The sequence below is a fragment of the Sardina pilchardus genome, chromosome 2, assembly GCF_963854185.1.
Source record: "Sardina pilchardus chromosome 2, fSarPil1.1, whole genome shotgun sequence".
Classification (NCBI taxonomy): Eukaryota; Metazoa; Chordata; class Actinopteri; order Clupeiformes; family Clupeidae; genus Sardina; species Sardina pilchardus.
In genome coordinates, this window is record NC_084995.1 from 9,667,451 (window position 1) to 9,684,206 (window position 16,756).

Consider the following 16,756-nt stretch of genomic DNA (forward strand, 5'->3'; position numbering starts at 1 on the left):
AAGCACTCATTCACAACTGTCCCATCGCTAAATGCTCTCTTGTGTTGCGTGATCACACAAGTATACCTGTCGTAGTGTGCTTTTAATTTGATATGCCTAATTATTATCTCCGCCAAGGATATAGGATGAACAAAGTCTATGGATTTGCTATCCAGTAGCCTAATAATTAGGCTATGTGCCACGTCCGATTTCGCAAGTGGTGTAGTAGGCTACATTTAAAAACAGACAGCCGCCTGTGAGATCCATTTCATGAAGAGCATTATTGTCTTGTGCGATCATTCCCCCTCCCCCACACTCGTCTAACCAGTTCACTACATTATAGCCTATAGCCTATGCGGCACTGAGGACGACACTTGAGCCCGACACTATGTCAATGTAAAAATGTGTGTGAGTGCGCGCTGAACCACGAATTAACATATTAACTTTTCTTTTCAGCAGACATCGCAAACATAAAAAGAATCTCAAAACAGAAATCTTTCATTTCTTTTAATAAATCGATTCATTTTGTTTTGACGGGTTCCGGAGAGGTTCTTCGACTGGGTTTCGAACCCCGGTCGCTGGCGTACGATACCTATGCTTCAACCACATGCGCCACAACTGGATGTGAATTTCGAAAGGCTTTATTCGGCATATGTACTGGCCGTAGCCTACTTGAACGTCGCCGGTTAAAATGAACAAGCCTCCGTTTTAAAATAGCTTAGGCCTACACATTTCTAAGTATTCCTAGCATGTAAATGTTGCCAAAATGTCCATCTTGTCCATCTCTTTCGTCTTCGCCTTGACGTTGACAATAATAGCCTATTCACGGAAATGCGGTCTTGTAACCGTAGCCTAATGAATTCATGAATTAATCTAAGGTTGCCTTTCGAGTAGCCTATTTCAGGTTGAATTGAAGGCTATTTCCTTCTGATAGGCCTATAGGTTTCTAAAACCATTTTCATTCATTTCAACAATGGTTTATTGAAACGTCGTTTGATTAATTTCGCCAGTCATCACTTTCATTTTAAGGATATAGGATGAACAAAGTCTATGGATTTGCTATCCAGTAGCCTAATAATTAGGCTATGTGCCACGTCCGATTTCGCAAGTGGTGTAGTAGGCTACATTTAAAAACAGACAGCCGCCTGTGAGATCCATTTCATGAAGAGCATTATTGTCTTGTGCGATCATTCCCCCTCCCCCACACTCGTCTAACCAGGTCACTACATTATAGCCTATATGCGGCACTGAGGACGACACGACACTTGAGCCCGACACTATGTCAATGTAAAAATGTGTGTGAGTGCGCGCTGAACCACGAATTAACATATTAACTTTTCTTTTCAGCAGACATCGCAAACATAAAAAGAATCTCAAAACAGGAAGTCTTTCGTTTCTTTTAATAAATCGATGCATTTTCTTTTGGTGGGTTCCGGAGAGGTACTTCGACTAGGTTTCGAACCCCGGTCGCTGGCATACGATACCTATGCATCAACCACTTGCGCCACAGCTGGATGTGAACTTCAATAGGCTTTATTCGGGAAATGTACTTGAAACGTCGCCGGTTAAAATGAACAAGCCTCCGTTTTAAAATAGCTTACACATTTCTAAGTATTCCTAGCATGTAAATGTTGCCAAAATGTCCATCTTGTCCATCTCTTTCGTCTTCGCCTTGACGTTGACAATAATAGCCTATTCACGGAAATGCGGTCTTGTAACCGTAATGAATTCATGAATTAATCTAAGGTTGCCTTTCGAGTAGCCTATTTCAGGTTGAATTGAAGGAAATAGTCCTTCTGATAGGCCTATAGGTTTCTAAAACCATTTTCATTCATTTCAACAATAGTTTATTGAAACGTCGTTTGATTAATCACTTTCATTTTAATGATTAAATGAGACGGATATGCGGAGCATTTCTCTCCCTCTCCGTTGACCAAAACGTTGCTCTGGCATCTCTGCTGGACTGACTTATAGGCTACGTCGAGTGAGAGAGCTGTGAGGTAGGCTGTAAACATTCGAAAACTCGGGCGGTCTATGTTGCCCCCTTGCGGTTGCAGTTTTCCCGATGCTTCGGGAGTCCCGATGTGCGGGAATGAAAGGAGCATTCTCAACCCGTACCATCTGTAGCTTTCGTTCAGACAGGCCACAGAGTCAAGCGTATGCCTCAATCAGTGGATCTCAACCAGCTGATGGCTCAGCTGATGCCCTGCTACACCTACTGTACAATTAGCTAAATTTGTTCAGGGCACCTTAACTAAGCTGCTTCACCCTATCTATTCATGTTGCTTCTTCTGCGACTCACCCTCACCCCAACTCCTCCTTTCATGCAGTGTGTGCAATCAGCCACTTAATCAATGTAAATAAATACTCTCCTTTTACTTAAGTGGTCCTGCCTGAACTATTATAATGTTCCTCAAAATTGTATAGCATAGCCTACTCTAGTTATTAAATGGTGCAGGCTACTGATGGTAATTTTGATGCCTCCAATGAATGAAGACCCAGTCAGACCAAAAATCAGGTACAGATTTCTATTTACAATGATGAACATGAAAGGAGAGCCAACGTGACTTCACCTAAAGATCCCCCAGCTGCTCTAACTACACAAGGACACAGTTGGGGGGGAATTCTTCCATGCACGTAAGGGTGCATAAGTTGGCCCCAGCTGTGGCACAACTCGCTGTGGTACCTGCACCGTACGCCGGTGATCTGGGTTAGATTCCCGCCCCGTGGTCCTTTCCAGATCCCATTTCCGCAACCCCAAAATCTGGGCATTTCTTATATGAAAGAGAATCAGAACCTGAAGCAGCAAAATAAAGGTAACATGATCTCAAAGCTCTGGAATTTATCATGAAACAGTAAAAAGACAATACATTTCAAACAAACAAACAAACAAACCATTGGTGGCCCTCTTACAGACTAAACTTTATCAAAACAAATAACTCATGGGAAACATTGGTCAGACACTACAGTACATCAGTGGTTCCCAAACTTTCAGGCTCTCGGCACCCCTGAACATACTGTATACAGGGATGCAAACAGCTCGCTTTTCGGCGCCTCCCGCTTTTTTCACGTTGCTTTGTGGGACTTGTGTGAATCATGCAAATCCGAGGAGTTTTTTTTAGAGGGGGGGGGTCTGTAGATAATTGAGATGCAGTAGGCCTAAATGAAGAAGAAAACAATTATTTCTACTTCGAAGGTGTCCATTGAATTGCATGTGACAAGGGGAAACATCTAATGACATCAAAGAATTCACTGAGGGTAGCGACGGAGAACGGTAGAAGGCTACTTTGCCTATGGATAACCAGATTACGCACCTTTACGCATGTCCTCCGCTTGCCATGTGGATAAAGTTAAGTTCGTCATGCACACCTCTGGATGGGTTATAAAAGCTGACTCTGCTGATATCATCAATAATAAAATCAGGATTAAGATCAGATCAAACAGCTCTGTGTCTACCGTAACATGTCCAAAAATAGCCTTTGTCTTTTAAGTGTCGGGAGGAGCACATCTGTCTACTGTGGAGCATAACCTAGAATTGTTTTGTACTATGCCTACTTAGCCTGTTATGGGAAGACAATTACGTGAGTGAGGCTAATTTGTCATGTTATGTTGTTTAGTAGTTGTATTGGAAATCATGGCCTTATTGTAGTAGTTGTTAATTTATGTCAACATCGTTTGAATTGTAGCAATGTGGCTAATCGCGATTAGCATAATTTTGGTTTAGCCCTTATCATTTTTTGCATTTAGATTACCAACCAACTATATCCTCTATTTTTATTGGCCTACTATGTTTGGATTAGATGTAGCTGGCAGTGCAGCAACCTGCCTTGACAAAAAAAAAAACTTGTAGGAGTGTATATGGGACTTGCATAAAGAATAGCTATAGTATAGAATATAGAACACAATAAAGCAATGTTGAGAAGAGCTAGTCTTATAGAGGAGCTGGTTGGACATTAGCTTATATAAAAAATAGTATTCCCATCATTTGTTTGTACTTGGCAGTAATTGTTTTGTCTATATTATTAGTGGTGTGCCAATATTTCACTGAAACCTTAGAATGTGTAGGCATGGGCTAATAGGCTATGTAGGCCTAAACAGCAAGTTTAGGGGGATTTTGCAATTTGCAAAAATCATTTTGGACAAAACAAAAAAAGGTTGCACTGGGTGTTCTTTCAAGATTTCAGTGCCCAAACATTACTACAATGGCTTTTTTTCGGCATACACTGCATCCTCAAGGTGCAATAGTTTGCCAAGATGATGATGATGGTACAGCAACTTTGACTCAGAGTACTGAACATCATGACCCCCCTACATTCACCGTAGTGACCATATATAGGCCTTCCTCCAAGATGCTCGATACCCATAATGCACCACCCCACGGCCACCGGCGCCACACTGCTCACCTAAGCACACCTACCCCCCCCCCCCCCCCCCCCCCCCCCACTCCGAGGCTCTCTCTTTTTTGACCACATGTGTGTTTGCATCCCTGTGTATATCTCTCCATCCACGGAACCCCTGAACATACTGTATCTCTTTCCATTCATGGCACCCCTGTTTTTCACTTTTTACTCTCAACCTCCTTTTTTACTTCTTACTCTCAACCTCCTTTATCCATACTTGTACTGCATGCAATTTATTCAACCTTGTGATATGTTGGATACCCATTTGACTGCAGAGGATAACCTTGTTTGAAGGGCACATGACTTACGTATTTACGTGACTTACACTTTAGCAGAGTCGCTCATATTATACTAGCCTGCAAAAATGGTTTAAAGGGATATTCCGCCATTTTTGGAAATACGCTCATTTTCCACTTCCCCTCGAGCAAAACAATCGATATTTACCTTGTTCCCGTTCATCCAGCCATTCTGTGAGTCTGGCGATACAACTTTTAGCTTCAGCCTAGCATAGATCATTGAATCGGATTAGACCATTAGCTTCTAGCCTGCTAGCTTCATGCTTAGAAGTGACTAAGATTTCTGGTAATTTTCCCATTTAAAATGTGTCTCCTCTCAAGTTAGAAAGTGCAATAAGACCAACTGAAAATGAAACCTGCCGTTTTTCTAGGCTGATTTGACATGGAACTACACTCTCATCTGGCGTAATAATCAAGGCAACTTGCAAACGTACCATAGGCGCAGTGATATCGTACGCAGCATCTGAAAATAGTCCCCATAGACAACAAGCAGTAGTAGTGCCAGTAGTTTGCAAGTTGCCTTGATTATTACGCCAGATGAGTGTAGTTCCATGTCAAATCAGCCTAGAAAAACAGCAGGTTTCATTTTCAGTTGGTCTTATTGCACTTTCTAACTTGAGAGGAGACACGTTTTAAATGGGAAAATTACTAGAAATCTTAGTCACTTTTAAACATGAAGCTAGCAGGCGAGAAGCTAATGGTCTAATCCGATTCAATGATCTATGCTAGGCTGAAGCTAAAAGTTGTATCGCCAGACTCACAGAATGGCTGGATGAACGGGAACAAGGTAAATATCGATTGTTTTGCTCGAGGGGAGGTGGAAAATGAGCGTATTTCAAAAAATGGCGGAATATCCCTTTAAGTAGACCTAATGCTAGGGCCAAATGCTGCAAAAGAAGTGGAAAAACTCAAGTGGCCTTTGCCAGATTGCTAACGTGAGATACGTGGATGAGGACAAATTATTACAGATAATTTTATTTGGCAAAGAACTGGACAACCATGCTACCTGCTGGAGATGAGATGTTCAGGGTGACAGACTAGTACTTGAGGAACCATGATTTAAGCTGGGATATTTGCATAGGTGTTTGCACTGACGGGGCGGCCTCGATGACGGGTCGGGTCAAATGCTCCAAATGATCAAATGCTAGCCAAAGCCAACCAGAAGAATCCTACTATAGTAGCAAAGCATTGCATGTTGAACCAGGAGGCTCTTACTGTGAAAACGATGCCTCCAGACCTTGTTTTTAATCATGTCGTGAAAATAGTTCATCAAGCATACGTTAAGTCATGTGCCCTTCAAACAAGGTTATCCTCTGCAGTGAAATGGGTATCCAAGATATGACAAGGTTGAATAAAATGCATGAAATACAAATTGATCTGATCTGATTAACCATTGCGTGTAGTCTACCTTCACTCCGCCTTGTGTCAATACAGAGTAACAAACAAACAAACTGTTGACATAACACCAAAGATCCTTGATTCAGCTCCACTTTATCCCTCTCTGGTTACACCCTGAATAAACTGTAGCCTCTTGTTGTTTGTGCTGCAAATAAAGCTTCAATTGATATAGTTGCAATAAAATACATTTTGAAATTGATGTGGCTTTTTAAAAATGTCATTAAATGATCAAGCCTTAATGGACCATTACGCGGCACCCCCCTAAGCATGTGTCACAGCACCCACTTTGAAAACCCCTGCGCTACACTGTGTGCATTTAGCCTACTTTATAAAAATAAAAAGAAAAACACTTTAGTTCACTGCTTAATATGTGTGTTGCACATCAGAAATACAATAGAGAAATTCGCTACTCACTAGACTACCCTACATATTTCAAGACACAAATGAAACATAAATCAATACAAATTTTGACAATGTTAGCCTCCCCAACCATGGTCATGGCCAGTTATCCTATTTAGCTGTGAATATTCCTCATTTGTCATTACAAGCTGGCATCAAATTCTAAACAAACATGCATTTGTCCTGATATTTGTAGATGATCACAGTCTGTTTTAATTTGCATACACAACATCCCAATTTTTGCTGATTTGGAGTTGTACTTTATCAAAATGTTTTGTTCGTCATGGTCAAGTGGAACTGGAGAGGATGCTGAGGGACAAAGAGGCAGAGATGGAGAGTCTGAAACAGAAGAGTGAAGGTAAGAGTTCCGCTCAGAGCTGGGATGATCCCACTACACACTCACCACACACCAAGTATGGTGTCGAGTGCACAGATCTGATGGTGTATGTTAGATCTGATGTGTATGACTCACTCTGTTGAATGTTGTTCCTGAAGCACAAGTTAAAGAGTTGGAAGAAAGACTGACTGAAAGATTGAAGCAAGAAAGCGCAGGTAGGTTTTAATGTGTACATTATTTAAATGCTGGATTGAATTTTGAGTATTTTGTGTAATTGTGGATGTAATTTGATCGCAATGAGTTATGTCATTTTATAGTTTAGGTTTCTATTTTAACAAGTGTCCATTTACTTTATATAATGAAAAGAAAAACACATCAGTTCACTGCTTTGTGTGTTGCACATCAGAAATACAAGAGAGAAATTCACTACTCACTAAACTACATATTTCACGACACATGAAACATAAATCAATACAATTTTTGTCAATGTTACAGTAGCTTCCCCCTTTCCCCAACCATGGTCATGGCCAGTTACCCTATTTAGCTGTGAATATTCCTCATTTATCATTACAAGCCTAGTACAGTATCTTGCTGCCCTGTCCCAACTTTTTTAAAAACGTGTTGCCAGCATTAAATTCTAAACAAACATATTACATTTACCCTGATATTTGCAGATGATCACTTTCTGTTTTTAGTTGCATTTTACACAACATTCCAATTTAACTAATATGGGGTTGTACTTTATAAACATGTTTTGTTTTTCATGGTCAAGTGGAACTGGAGAGGATGCTGAGGGACAAAGAGGCAGAGATGGAGAGTCTGAAACAGAAGAGTGGAGGTAAGAGTTCCACTCAGAGCTGGAATGATCCCAATACACACTCACCACACACCAAGTATGGTGTCAAGTGCACAGATCTGATGGTGTACAGTATGTTAGATCTGATGTGTATGACTCACTCTGTTGAATGTTGTTCCTGAAGCACAAGTTAAAGAGTTGGAAGAAAGACTGAAGCAAGAGAGCCCAGGTAGGTTTTAATGATTAAAATTATATTCAGCATTTAAATAATGTAAAGTATTTTGTGTGAGTGTTTATGCCATTTGATAGCAAGGAGTTATGATGTTTTACAGTTACACCAAGTATGGTGTCGGGTGCACAGATCTGATGGTGTATGTTAGATCTGATGCGTATGACTCACTCTGTTGAATGTTGTTCCTGAAGCACAAGTTAAAGAGTTGGAAGAAAGACTGACAGCCAGCGGAGCAGTGATTGAAAAATTAAAGCAAGAAAGCGCAGGTAGGTTTTAAAGCTTATTATTTAAATGCTGGATTGAATTTTGAGTATTTTGTGTAGTTGTGGATGTAATTTGATCGCAATGAGTTATGTCGTTTTACAGTTTAGGTTTTTATTTGAACAAGTGTCCATTTACTTTATACAGTATAATAAAAAGAAAAACACATTAGTTCACTGCTTTATATGTGTGTTGCACATCAGAAATACAAGAGAGAAATTCGCTACTCACTAAACTACATATTTCACGACACATGAAACATAAATCAATACAATTTTTGACAATGTTACAGTAGCCTCCCCCTTTCCCCAACCATGGCCAGTTACCCTATTTAGCTGTGAATATTCCTCATTTATCATTACAAGCCTTTTTAGTACAGTATCTTGCTGCCCTGTCCCAACTTTTTTAAAAACGTGTTGCCAGCATTAAATTCTAAACAAACATATTACATATACCCTGATATTTGCAGATGATCACTTTCTGTTTTTATTTGCATTTTACACAACATTCCAATTGAACTAATATGGGGTTGTACTTTATAAACACTTTTTGTTTTTCATGGTCAAGTGGAACTGGAGAGGATACTGAGGGACAAAGAGGCAGAGATAGAGAGTCTGAAACAGAAGAGTGAAGGTAAGAGTTCCGCTCAGAGCTGGCATGATCCCACTACACACTCACCACACACCAAGTATGGTGTCGAGTGCACAGATCTGATGGTGTATGTTAGATCTGATGTGTATGACTCACTCTGTTGAATGTTGTTCCTGAAGCACAAGTGAAGGATTTGGAAGAAAGACTGACAGCCAGCGGAGCAGTGATTGAAAGATTGAAGCAAGAAAGCGCAGGTAGGTTTTAAAGCTTACATCATTTAAATGCTGAGTAGAATTTTGAGTGTTTTGTGTGGGTGTCTGTGGATGTCATTTGATCGCAATGAGTTCTGTTGTTATACAGTTTAGATTTCTATTTTAACAAGTGTTCATTTACTTGATATAATAGCAAGAAAAAACACATCAGTTCACTGCTTTATGTGTGTGTTGCACATCAGAAATACAAGAGAGAAATTCACTATTCACTAGACTACATATTTCAGGACATATGAAACATAAATCAATAAAATAAAAAAATTGCCAATGTTAGCCTCCCCCTTTCCCCAACCATGGTCATGGCCAGTTATCTTATTTAGCTGTGAATATTCCTCATTTATCACTACAAGCCTTTTTAGCATCTTGTTGCCCTGTCCCTGTTACTGGCATCAAATTCTTAATAAATATATATTTGCCCTGATATTTGCAGCTTAGTGCACAGATTCGAACATACACCAATGTTTCCCAAACTCTTCATGGCATGCCCCAGTGTCACAATGTGAAAAAAGTATATATTATATTTTGTCGGATCAGATCAGAACTTAAAATATAAATGTGGCCAGAATTAGTACAATTTTGTGATTGGATATGTTCATTCCATTCCATTGTATGAATTAGTTGTTATAGGCCCACGTTTTTTTGGTATGTTGGCCAGGGTCCAGGGACCTTGTCAACCCATCCCATATCCACTCATTTGATAGAGCAACTTAAAAATGAAAAAGCAAAAACGTGGCATTGTAGTTGCAGGTATCTTTGGCTGACAGGTTCAAAATTGCATGGAATTTGAAGAATATATTACTACGATACCCTCTGGGTTGATGAATCTGTGTCTGCTCGTTCTGGTTTGATCTTTGTGCAACCAATTAAATCTGTACACTCTTGTTTTAGATTCATTGAGCTCAGCTCAGTCACTTATCCTGGATGTCTTAATCCTATCTTTGTGCAATGGGTTGATCACAAAAGTCCCTCCCAATAAGTTCAGTGCTTTAACATGACTCGATTCCCACTGCTGATCACTATTGTCACTTTTGGTTAAATGTTCACTCAGTGTCAAACAACTGGATGGTCACTTAAAAGTGTTCCATAAAAAGTATGAACCAGTTGACAGGCTGGACATCTATTTGTGCCAATGACTGGAGTGGATAGGCTCATGTGGCAGGGAATCAGAGACCACACCGTTGATGCTGCGGGAGTGAGAGAGGGGAGAGGGAGCGAGCTCGATGATGTAATAATATGTCCAACGTTGATCTAGAAAGGCAATGAAACTAATTTGTTGTTCTCTAAAACTAAGTTTTCACAGTAAGATAAGAGAGGCAATTCGTCCTCACACCATGACGTCATACACTTTTCGAACAGCAACGACGCAAAGTTGATTGAAGTGTTTGTTGTTCTCTGTGACATGACCATTACCGGCCTTGAGGGTGTATGTTTCATGTTTTGGTGGGGAGCTTCACTGGCAGACCATGTTTTGCCTTTTTGAAGAGCTCATCTCCTTTGGTGCAGTGCATCTACATAAAAACGAATTTTGGGTGAACCAGGACATTTGATACATGAGTGTCCTTTACAGCCTAATTCACCTTTGCTTAGAGCCGTAGTAAGTTCACAACACACTTTCAGATTACAACTTTCAGTTGACTCTTCATATTTATCTGATTTCTTTACTTTCCAGATGCCTTCCCTCAGAATCATGCACTAGTACTACTTACCAGGGACAGATTGAAAGAGATTAAGGGTAAATATACAGAGCGCACATACTTTCATATTTGAATGATATCAAATAAGATCTTAAGTTTAAACAGATGACAGGTTTGAGTACTGTGTGAAATATTAATCTTTTTCTATGTCTCTCTATACAGAAAGCCCCACCTTGGATGAAACCAGTACACGAGGCATAGTACGCATAACTCAGCAGGGAAAAAGAGTGCAGTGCCCTAAACCAAACAGTAATCCACCACATTACGTTATTTGTAAAGACACATTCAGTTCAGGACAACACTACTGGGAAGTGAGGGTAGAAAAGAAAGAATCCTGGTTTGTAGGGGTTTGTAGTGACTCACTGAGAGGACAGAGTGGAGTGGATTTTACTCTTCAGAATGGCTGCTGGCTTCTCTGTTATGACAAAGACCAAGGTCTCTATGTTAACACTGATCCGATAACTCCAGTCCAGGGGACTATTTTGTTGAAAACACTAGGAGTGTTTTTAGACTATAGTGGGCATTCTTTGGCCTTTTATGATGCTGAGTCACATGAATGCCTCTACACTTTCTATGATGTGAGATCAGCTCATCCACTGGTCCCTGTGCTTAGCCCTGGAGTGAGAGACGTAGGAGCTCTAGTAATAGTCAAATAATAGATGTTGGTTATGTAATGAAGAAAACAAATGTGAGCTTTAATTTGAAAGGTTCTTTAGAACTTCAGAAATGTTTGTAATAGTTTATAATGTTTGTAAAAGGCAGCTTTGAAGCATTTAAAGTCTTCACCCATCTAAATCATAGCAATGGTTCCCAAACTTTTCATGGCATGCCCCATTTTATTATGACCACCGCTCATACAGTAAATAAGCGGACATATATTGTCAAGGTTTTTTTTTTTTTCCCCCGTCATATTTTTGGTCAACAATTCCCGGGACACCGTAACACCGGGGCACATGAAACTTGGTGGGCATGTAGCCCCAGTAGACTTATGCGGGAACATTTTGTTTCATCCCTGGGGGTCACTCCACCCCCGCACTGCCCCTGCCGAAGCCCAAACATTTTTGTGTGGTAATGGTAAAAATTGAAAATGCAATGTAATATTGCTTTAATTGCCCCTATCTTCAGATGAGATGTTATGAACTGCACCAAATTTCATGTGTATGATTAACCTGACACCCTCTGGGAGTATGCCAAGTTTTGTGGAATTTCATCCATGGGGGGCTATAAAAAATAAATGGATTTATTCGTACATTCAGGACTGTATACCCATCGGCCTGGTTGCTGGATGCTACGGTCATACACACACACACACACACACACACACACACACACACACACACACACACACAAACATGCAGGAACACACACACACACACACACACACACAAACACAGACAAGCACAGGCACATACACACACACACACACACACGCACACCTGTGCGCGCGCGCGTGGGTGCGTTTCTGTGTGCCCGTGTGTGTGTTTGCATGTGTGTATGTGTGTATGTGTGTATGTGCATGTTCTCTGTGTATTCTGTGTGTGTTCTCTTTCTCTCTCTCTCTCTCTCTCTGTGTCTGTGTGTATTCTGTGTGTGTTCTCTTTTTCTCTCTCTCTCTCTCTCTCTCTCTCTCTCTCTGTGGGTGTATCTGTGTGTGTGCCTGTGTATGTGTGTGTGTGTGTGTGTGTGTGTGTGCATGTGTGTGTATGTGTGCGTGTGTGTGACTGTGTGGCTGCGTGTGTGTGTGTGTGTGTGTGTGTGTGTGTGTGTGTGTGTGTGTGTGTGTGTGTGTGTGTGCACGCGCGTGCATGTGTGTGTGTGTGTGAGTGTGTGCCTACGTGTGTGTGTGTGTGTGTGTGTGTGTGTGTGTGTGTGTGTGTGTGTGTGTGTGATCTGACATTGGAGTGACAGTGACGGCAGAGAACACAGTGAACATATACACATAGAGACACATAAAACACACACACAAGCAGACACACACACACACACACACACACACACTCATAGACAGAGAAGCACTCATACACGAAAGCAAGCGCACACATGCACACACTCATTTACATACATAAAAGTTGCAGTAGGGGATGGAGTAGGCGATGGAAACAAAAGGGTGATTGATATTTGCAGAGAGAATGTGCAGGACTGAGCGGCGGTCATATTGTGTATCGCTTTGCGGTACATCTAGCTTTATAAGAACTTTAAAAAGTACAATTATATGAATCCACTCTCTGAATTATTTTATGTTCATCACCAAATAAGTTAGACTACTACGCTGACAGAGCTCTGCCATTCTTAATTTGACCAACACCCCACAAAGAACTCATATAGACGTTTTCCCTTCCCTCTGTGAACCCACTTACAGTACAACCACACACTCCCTGCCTCTGTCGCACACTTGGGGTCAAGTCAAGTCAAATCATATTTTATTTGTATAGCACATTTAAAAGCAACAGCGTTGCACCAAAGTGCTTTACATAAAATACATAAATAATAATAATTAAAGTAATGATAACAATAATAATAACAACAACAATAATCAACAATGAACATAACAACAATAATAATAATACAATATTAGTAGATTTTTTTTTTTAAAAAAAAGAAAAAATCGACAGGTGTAAAATCTACACCAACATGCATGCTGTACCCAAAGCATTTTGCCTGGCTGCTTACCTGAGCATGTGGCGTGCTTGCACAGACTCCACTTGGATCCCATGCAAGGTGCTACAAGGCTATGCACTACAATTTGCTTGCCCTCATCAAGCTTCACTACACACGCCTACTTTTTGCCTACCACTGTGTTGCTTGACCTCTTTATTCAACATAATTTTCTGTAAATGTTTAGGAACTGAGGATACCACTTGCTGGGTTTTGAGAATGGGTGTTATCCCATTCTTCCCCAGTATGAATTTCAGCAACAGACTGGGGTCTTCTTAATCATGTTTTTCATTCATGATGTAGGCCTACCCAATTTGACAGATCAGGAGCGCACAGGCCATTTTAGCACTTGTACTTTTATTATATGCAACCATGCTGTTGTAATATGTGCAGAATTCATTTTGACATTGTTTTCCTGAAATATTCAAGGTTTTCCCTGAAATAGACTTTTTCTGGATGGCAGTATGCTGCTTAAAACCCGTGTATATCTTTTAGAATTGATTGTGCCTGGCCAGATGTGCAAGATGCCCATGCCATGCCCTAATGGCCCATCCCATGCCATGGCACTAATGCACCTCCATGCCATCATAGATGCTGGGTTTGGAACTGAACACTATAACCAGTTGGGTAGTCCCTCTCCTCTTTAACCTACAAGGATACAGAGTCCATGATTTCCAAAAAGAATTACAAATTGTTAGTCTAACCATTTTCTACTTCACCTCAGTCCAATGAGCTCGTGCTCAGATATGTCGGCGCCATTTCTGTGTAATGACTAAATACAATTTCTTCTTTGCATGGTAGAGTTTATTTATGAATGGACAGTGATTTTCTTTACAGAAACAAGTCTGGTTGAATGCCATCTAAGGTCCAAAAGACCAATAGCAAATTTCCTGATTTTCCAAGATTAGTAATACACTTTCCCTGCATTTGAATTGTGTATTCTCGTCTTTCCCATGTTGAAGAACGATTAGACCTCTGTATGACATGAATGAAAAATAAAGTTTTGCTTGTTAATGAAACGGGAAATTGTGGATTACTGATTGAAAGTTTGTATGCAGGTTGAATATATAATTAAATGTAAAGTTACATTTTCTTGTTAAGAGTTTATAGGTGCAAATAATTGTGCATGTGTGTTTTTCATGGGGAAAAAATATATTAATTAAGTTGGATTCCTCATTGCTCCCATTATTTACATTATGAAATGTACACAGCAGACCTGTCGAACCGGCTGCCTCCATCACAGCCTGGCTCTGAAGGCCTGTAAGATCAACTATAGCACCTTCCAGGGAAATGTAAGGTTTCATTTTATTAATTCATGTCGCTGCCCCTGAAATAATGTAAAATCATATCCACAACAGTTCTGAAGAAAGCCAACAGATGTATTTTCTTTTTAAATAAATGAACAACTGCATTCCTGTTGCTGCTCCACCACTTTGAGATGTTAATTAAAGAAATGTATTTGATGCTGGTGGTGGTTATGCTGGGGATGTTGTGGATAAGAGTTACTGTAGAACTGTATATTGTCTCCACCGTGTGGTGTACTAAGTGCATAACTCTGCCTTATTCAGTCTCTCCTACTTTTCACCCAAGCCAAGTGTGGTGCTACCACCCAAAGCTTCTAAAGCATATTTAATCAGGCGACATTGACTCCTTAAATTGTTGATCATGTTGAATCATGTGTAGTCTAATCTGTCAAGAACTACTCTACCATGCCTTTATGAGTACTGTGAAGTGTTTTGAGACAATTTATCTCAGTGTTGTTATGGGAGTATAACATAGATCACATATATTAAGTTTTACATTAATCCTAGATCTCATCTCCCATTTCTATTTTTCTCCTGGTTCTCTTACTCGATTACTCTCTCTTCCACAGTTCTAGGCTCTGTCCCACTCATATCAGTCACTGATAGAGGCAATGGGCAGGTGAATGTTACCTGTGTTTCAGAGGGTTGGTCTCCACAGCGCTTTAAAGCAACACTACTTTTCCTCTGTTGCACACACGCTATTTGTTTATCCAGCAAATAACGATGTCCACAAACAAGGATGTTGCATGATTGTATGAAAGTATGATGTATTGCGACATCGAAGCAAGTCAAATGAGAATCTTATGTATTCCATCGAACTACAGGTCTGCTCCCCGATCTGGTAAATTTACATAGTGTGGTTCTAGATATGAGGGCCGCGAAGTGAATGCAGACGTGCCGTTCACCCTGTGATGAGTTGATGAACCACTGAAAGGTACAAAAAACTCTTTAGTGTTGCTTTAAAGTATGCAAACCAAAATGTCCTCAAGAACAGACCAGACCCTCAGGGAGTGGATGGAGCCATGCATTACTTGAAAGTTCACAGAGCATTTAACATGGTCCAATTAGAAACTCATTGCATTTTGAACAGGATCCAACACATGGGTCATTTTTTTGCCATCACATGGCAGGATTAGGCATTTGGCAGAGGTCTGAGATCTCTGTCTGACCATTGGGTGTTGGGAAGTAATAAATTGGAAAACAAGATATCAAATGAGATGTCACATGAGGGACTAGAAGAAATAGCAAACGGTTCTGCCTCTACTTTTTATGACAACTGAACTCCCAGTAACAAAGATTTTCACTTGAATTTTAAGTCATGTCCACTCACTTAACTTTCAGATGGTCTCATGTCCTAGTGGCTTTATTAGTCTGCATGTGACACATTGCAGCACTGTCCTGCTGTTGAACACAATGATAATCGCTTGGACTGGGACGATAAACATGAAGGACTGACAGTCAGACTTGGTGACTGCATTTGAGAGAATGACAACAGGGGCTAGTTCAAAGTGCACATCATTTTCCTTTTTTGTGAAATTTCAAGATGGTTTTATGGCTGCAGTTACTGAAATTTTATTTTTGAAATATTGGTCTATTACAAAAATTATTTGTGCTATTATTTCATGATCATGATAACACTTGTCTTATTCCTAAGTCCCAGTGATGCTTATGTCTTATACTGTTAAACATTTAATTTTTGATTTACTTGCTGAGTGATGAACTATTAAATTATTTCCTGAATAAATTGCTGATGTCACTATTTAACGTCACTGTCATTTAGTGACATCAGCAATTTATTTAGAACATATTTAAATAGTCAATCACCCAGCAAGTAATATGCAAACTTGCAGGTGCTAAGCCAAGCCTGTTCCACCTGCCTGGAGTGTAAACTAAACACATGGCTATACTACTCTTTTCCTTTTTTTTTTAGCTTAAAAAACGGAGGCGACCAACTGAGCAACACTGCCTCATTGTGGTCACTTATGGTAAGACAGTAACAGGCTACACAACGTCGCTTCATGTCCATATTGAAGGACATTCAAATGTCATCTTCAGCATAAAATATAGCCTAGGCTTCTGTAGACTACTCTAGAGGACCAAAACATGTCACAGGCTACACATATATGAAACACTGACCCATTA

General features: G+C 40.2%; 1 protein-coding gene across 5 annotated transcripts in view; it reads left to right on the forward strand.

Moving 5' to 3' along the window:
- LOC134061862 (butyrophilin subfamily 2 member A1-like) overlaps positions 1-12,531 on the forward strand; it is a 47,258-nt gene extending 34,727 nt beyond the window's left edge. For 2 of the 5 annotated variants that reach the window (XM_062517683.1, XM_062517698.1), the window contains 9 exons: positions 6,765-6,830; positions 6,968-7,024; positions 7,582-7,647; positions 7,790-7,834; positions 8,029-8,103; positions 8,666-8,731; positions 8,869-8,943; positions 10,631-10,693; positions 10,818-12,530. In XM_062517683.1, the coding sequence (XP_062373667.1) occupies positions 6,765-6,830; positions 6,968-7,024; positions 7,582-7,647; positions 7,790-7,834; positions 8,029-8,103; positions 8,666-8,731; positions 8,869-8,943; positions 10,631-10,693; positions 10,818-11,311 (1,007 nt within the window). In that variant the 3' untranslated portion in view covers positions 11,312-12,530. Of the gene's footprint in view, positions 1-6,764; positions 6,831-6,967; positions 7,025-7,581; positions 7,648-7,789; positions 7,835-8,028; positions 8,104-8,665; positions 8,732-8,868; positions 8,944-10,630; positions 10,694-10,817 lie in introns of all 5 variants that reach the window. The other 3 variants (XM_062517673.1, XM_062517689.1, XM_062517704.1) reach the window with 3 other exon arrangements.
- Positions 12,532-16,756: the final 4,225 nt, after the last annotated feature.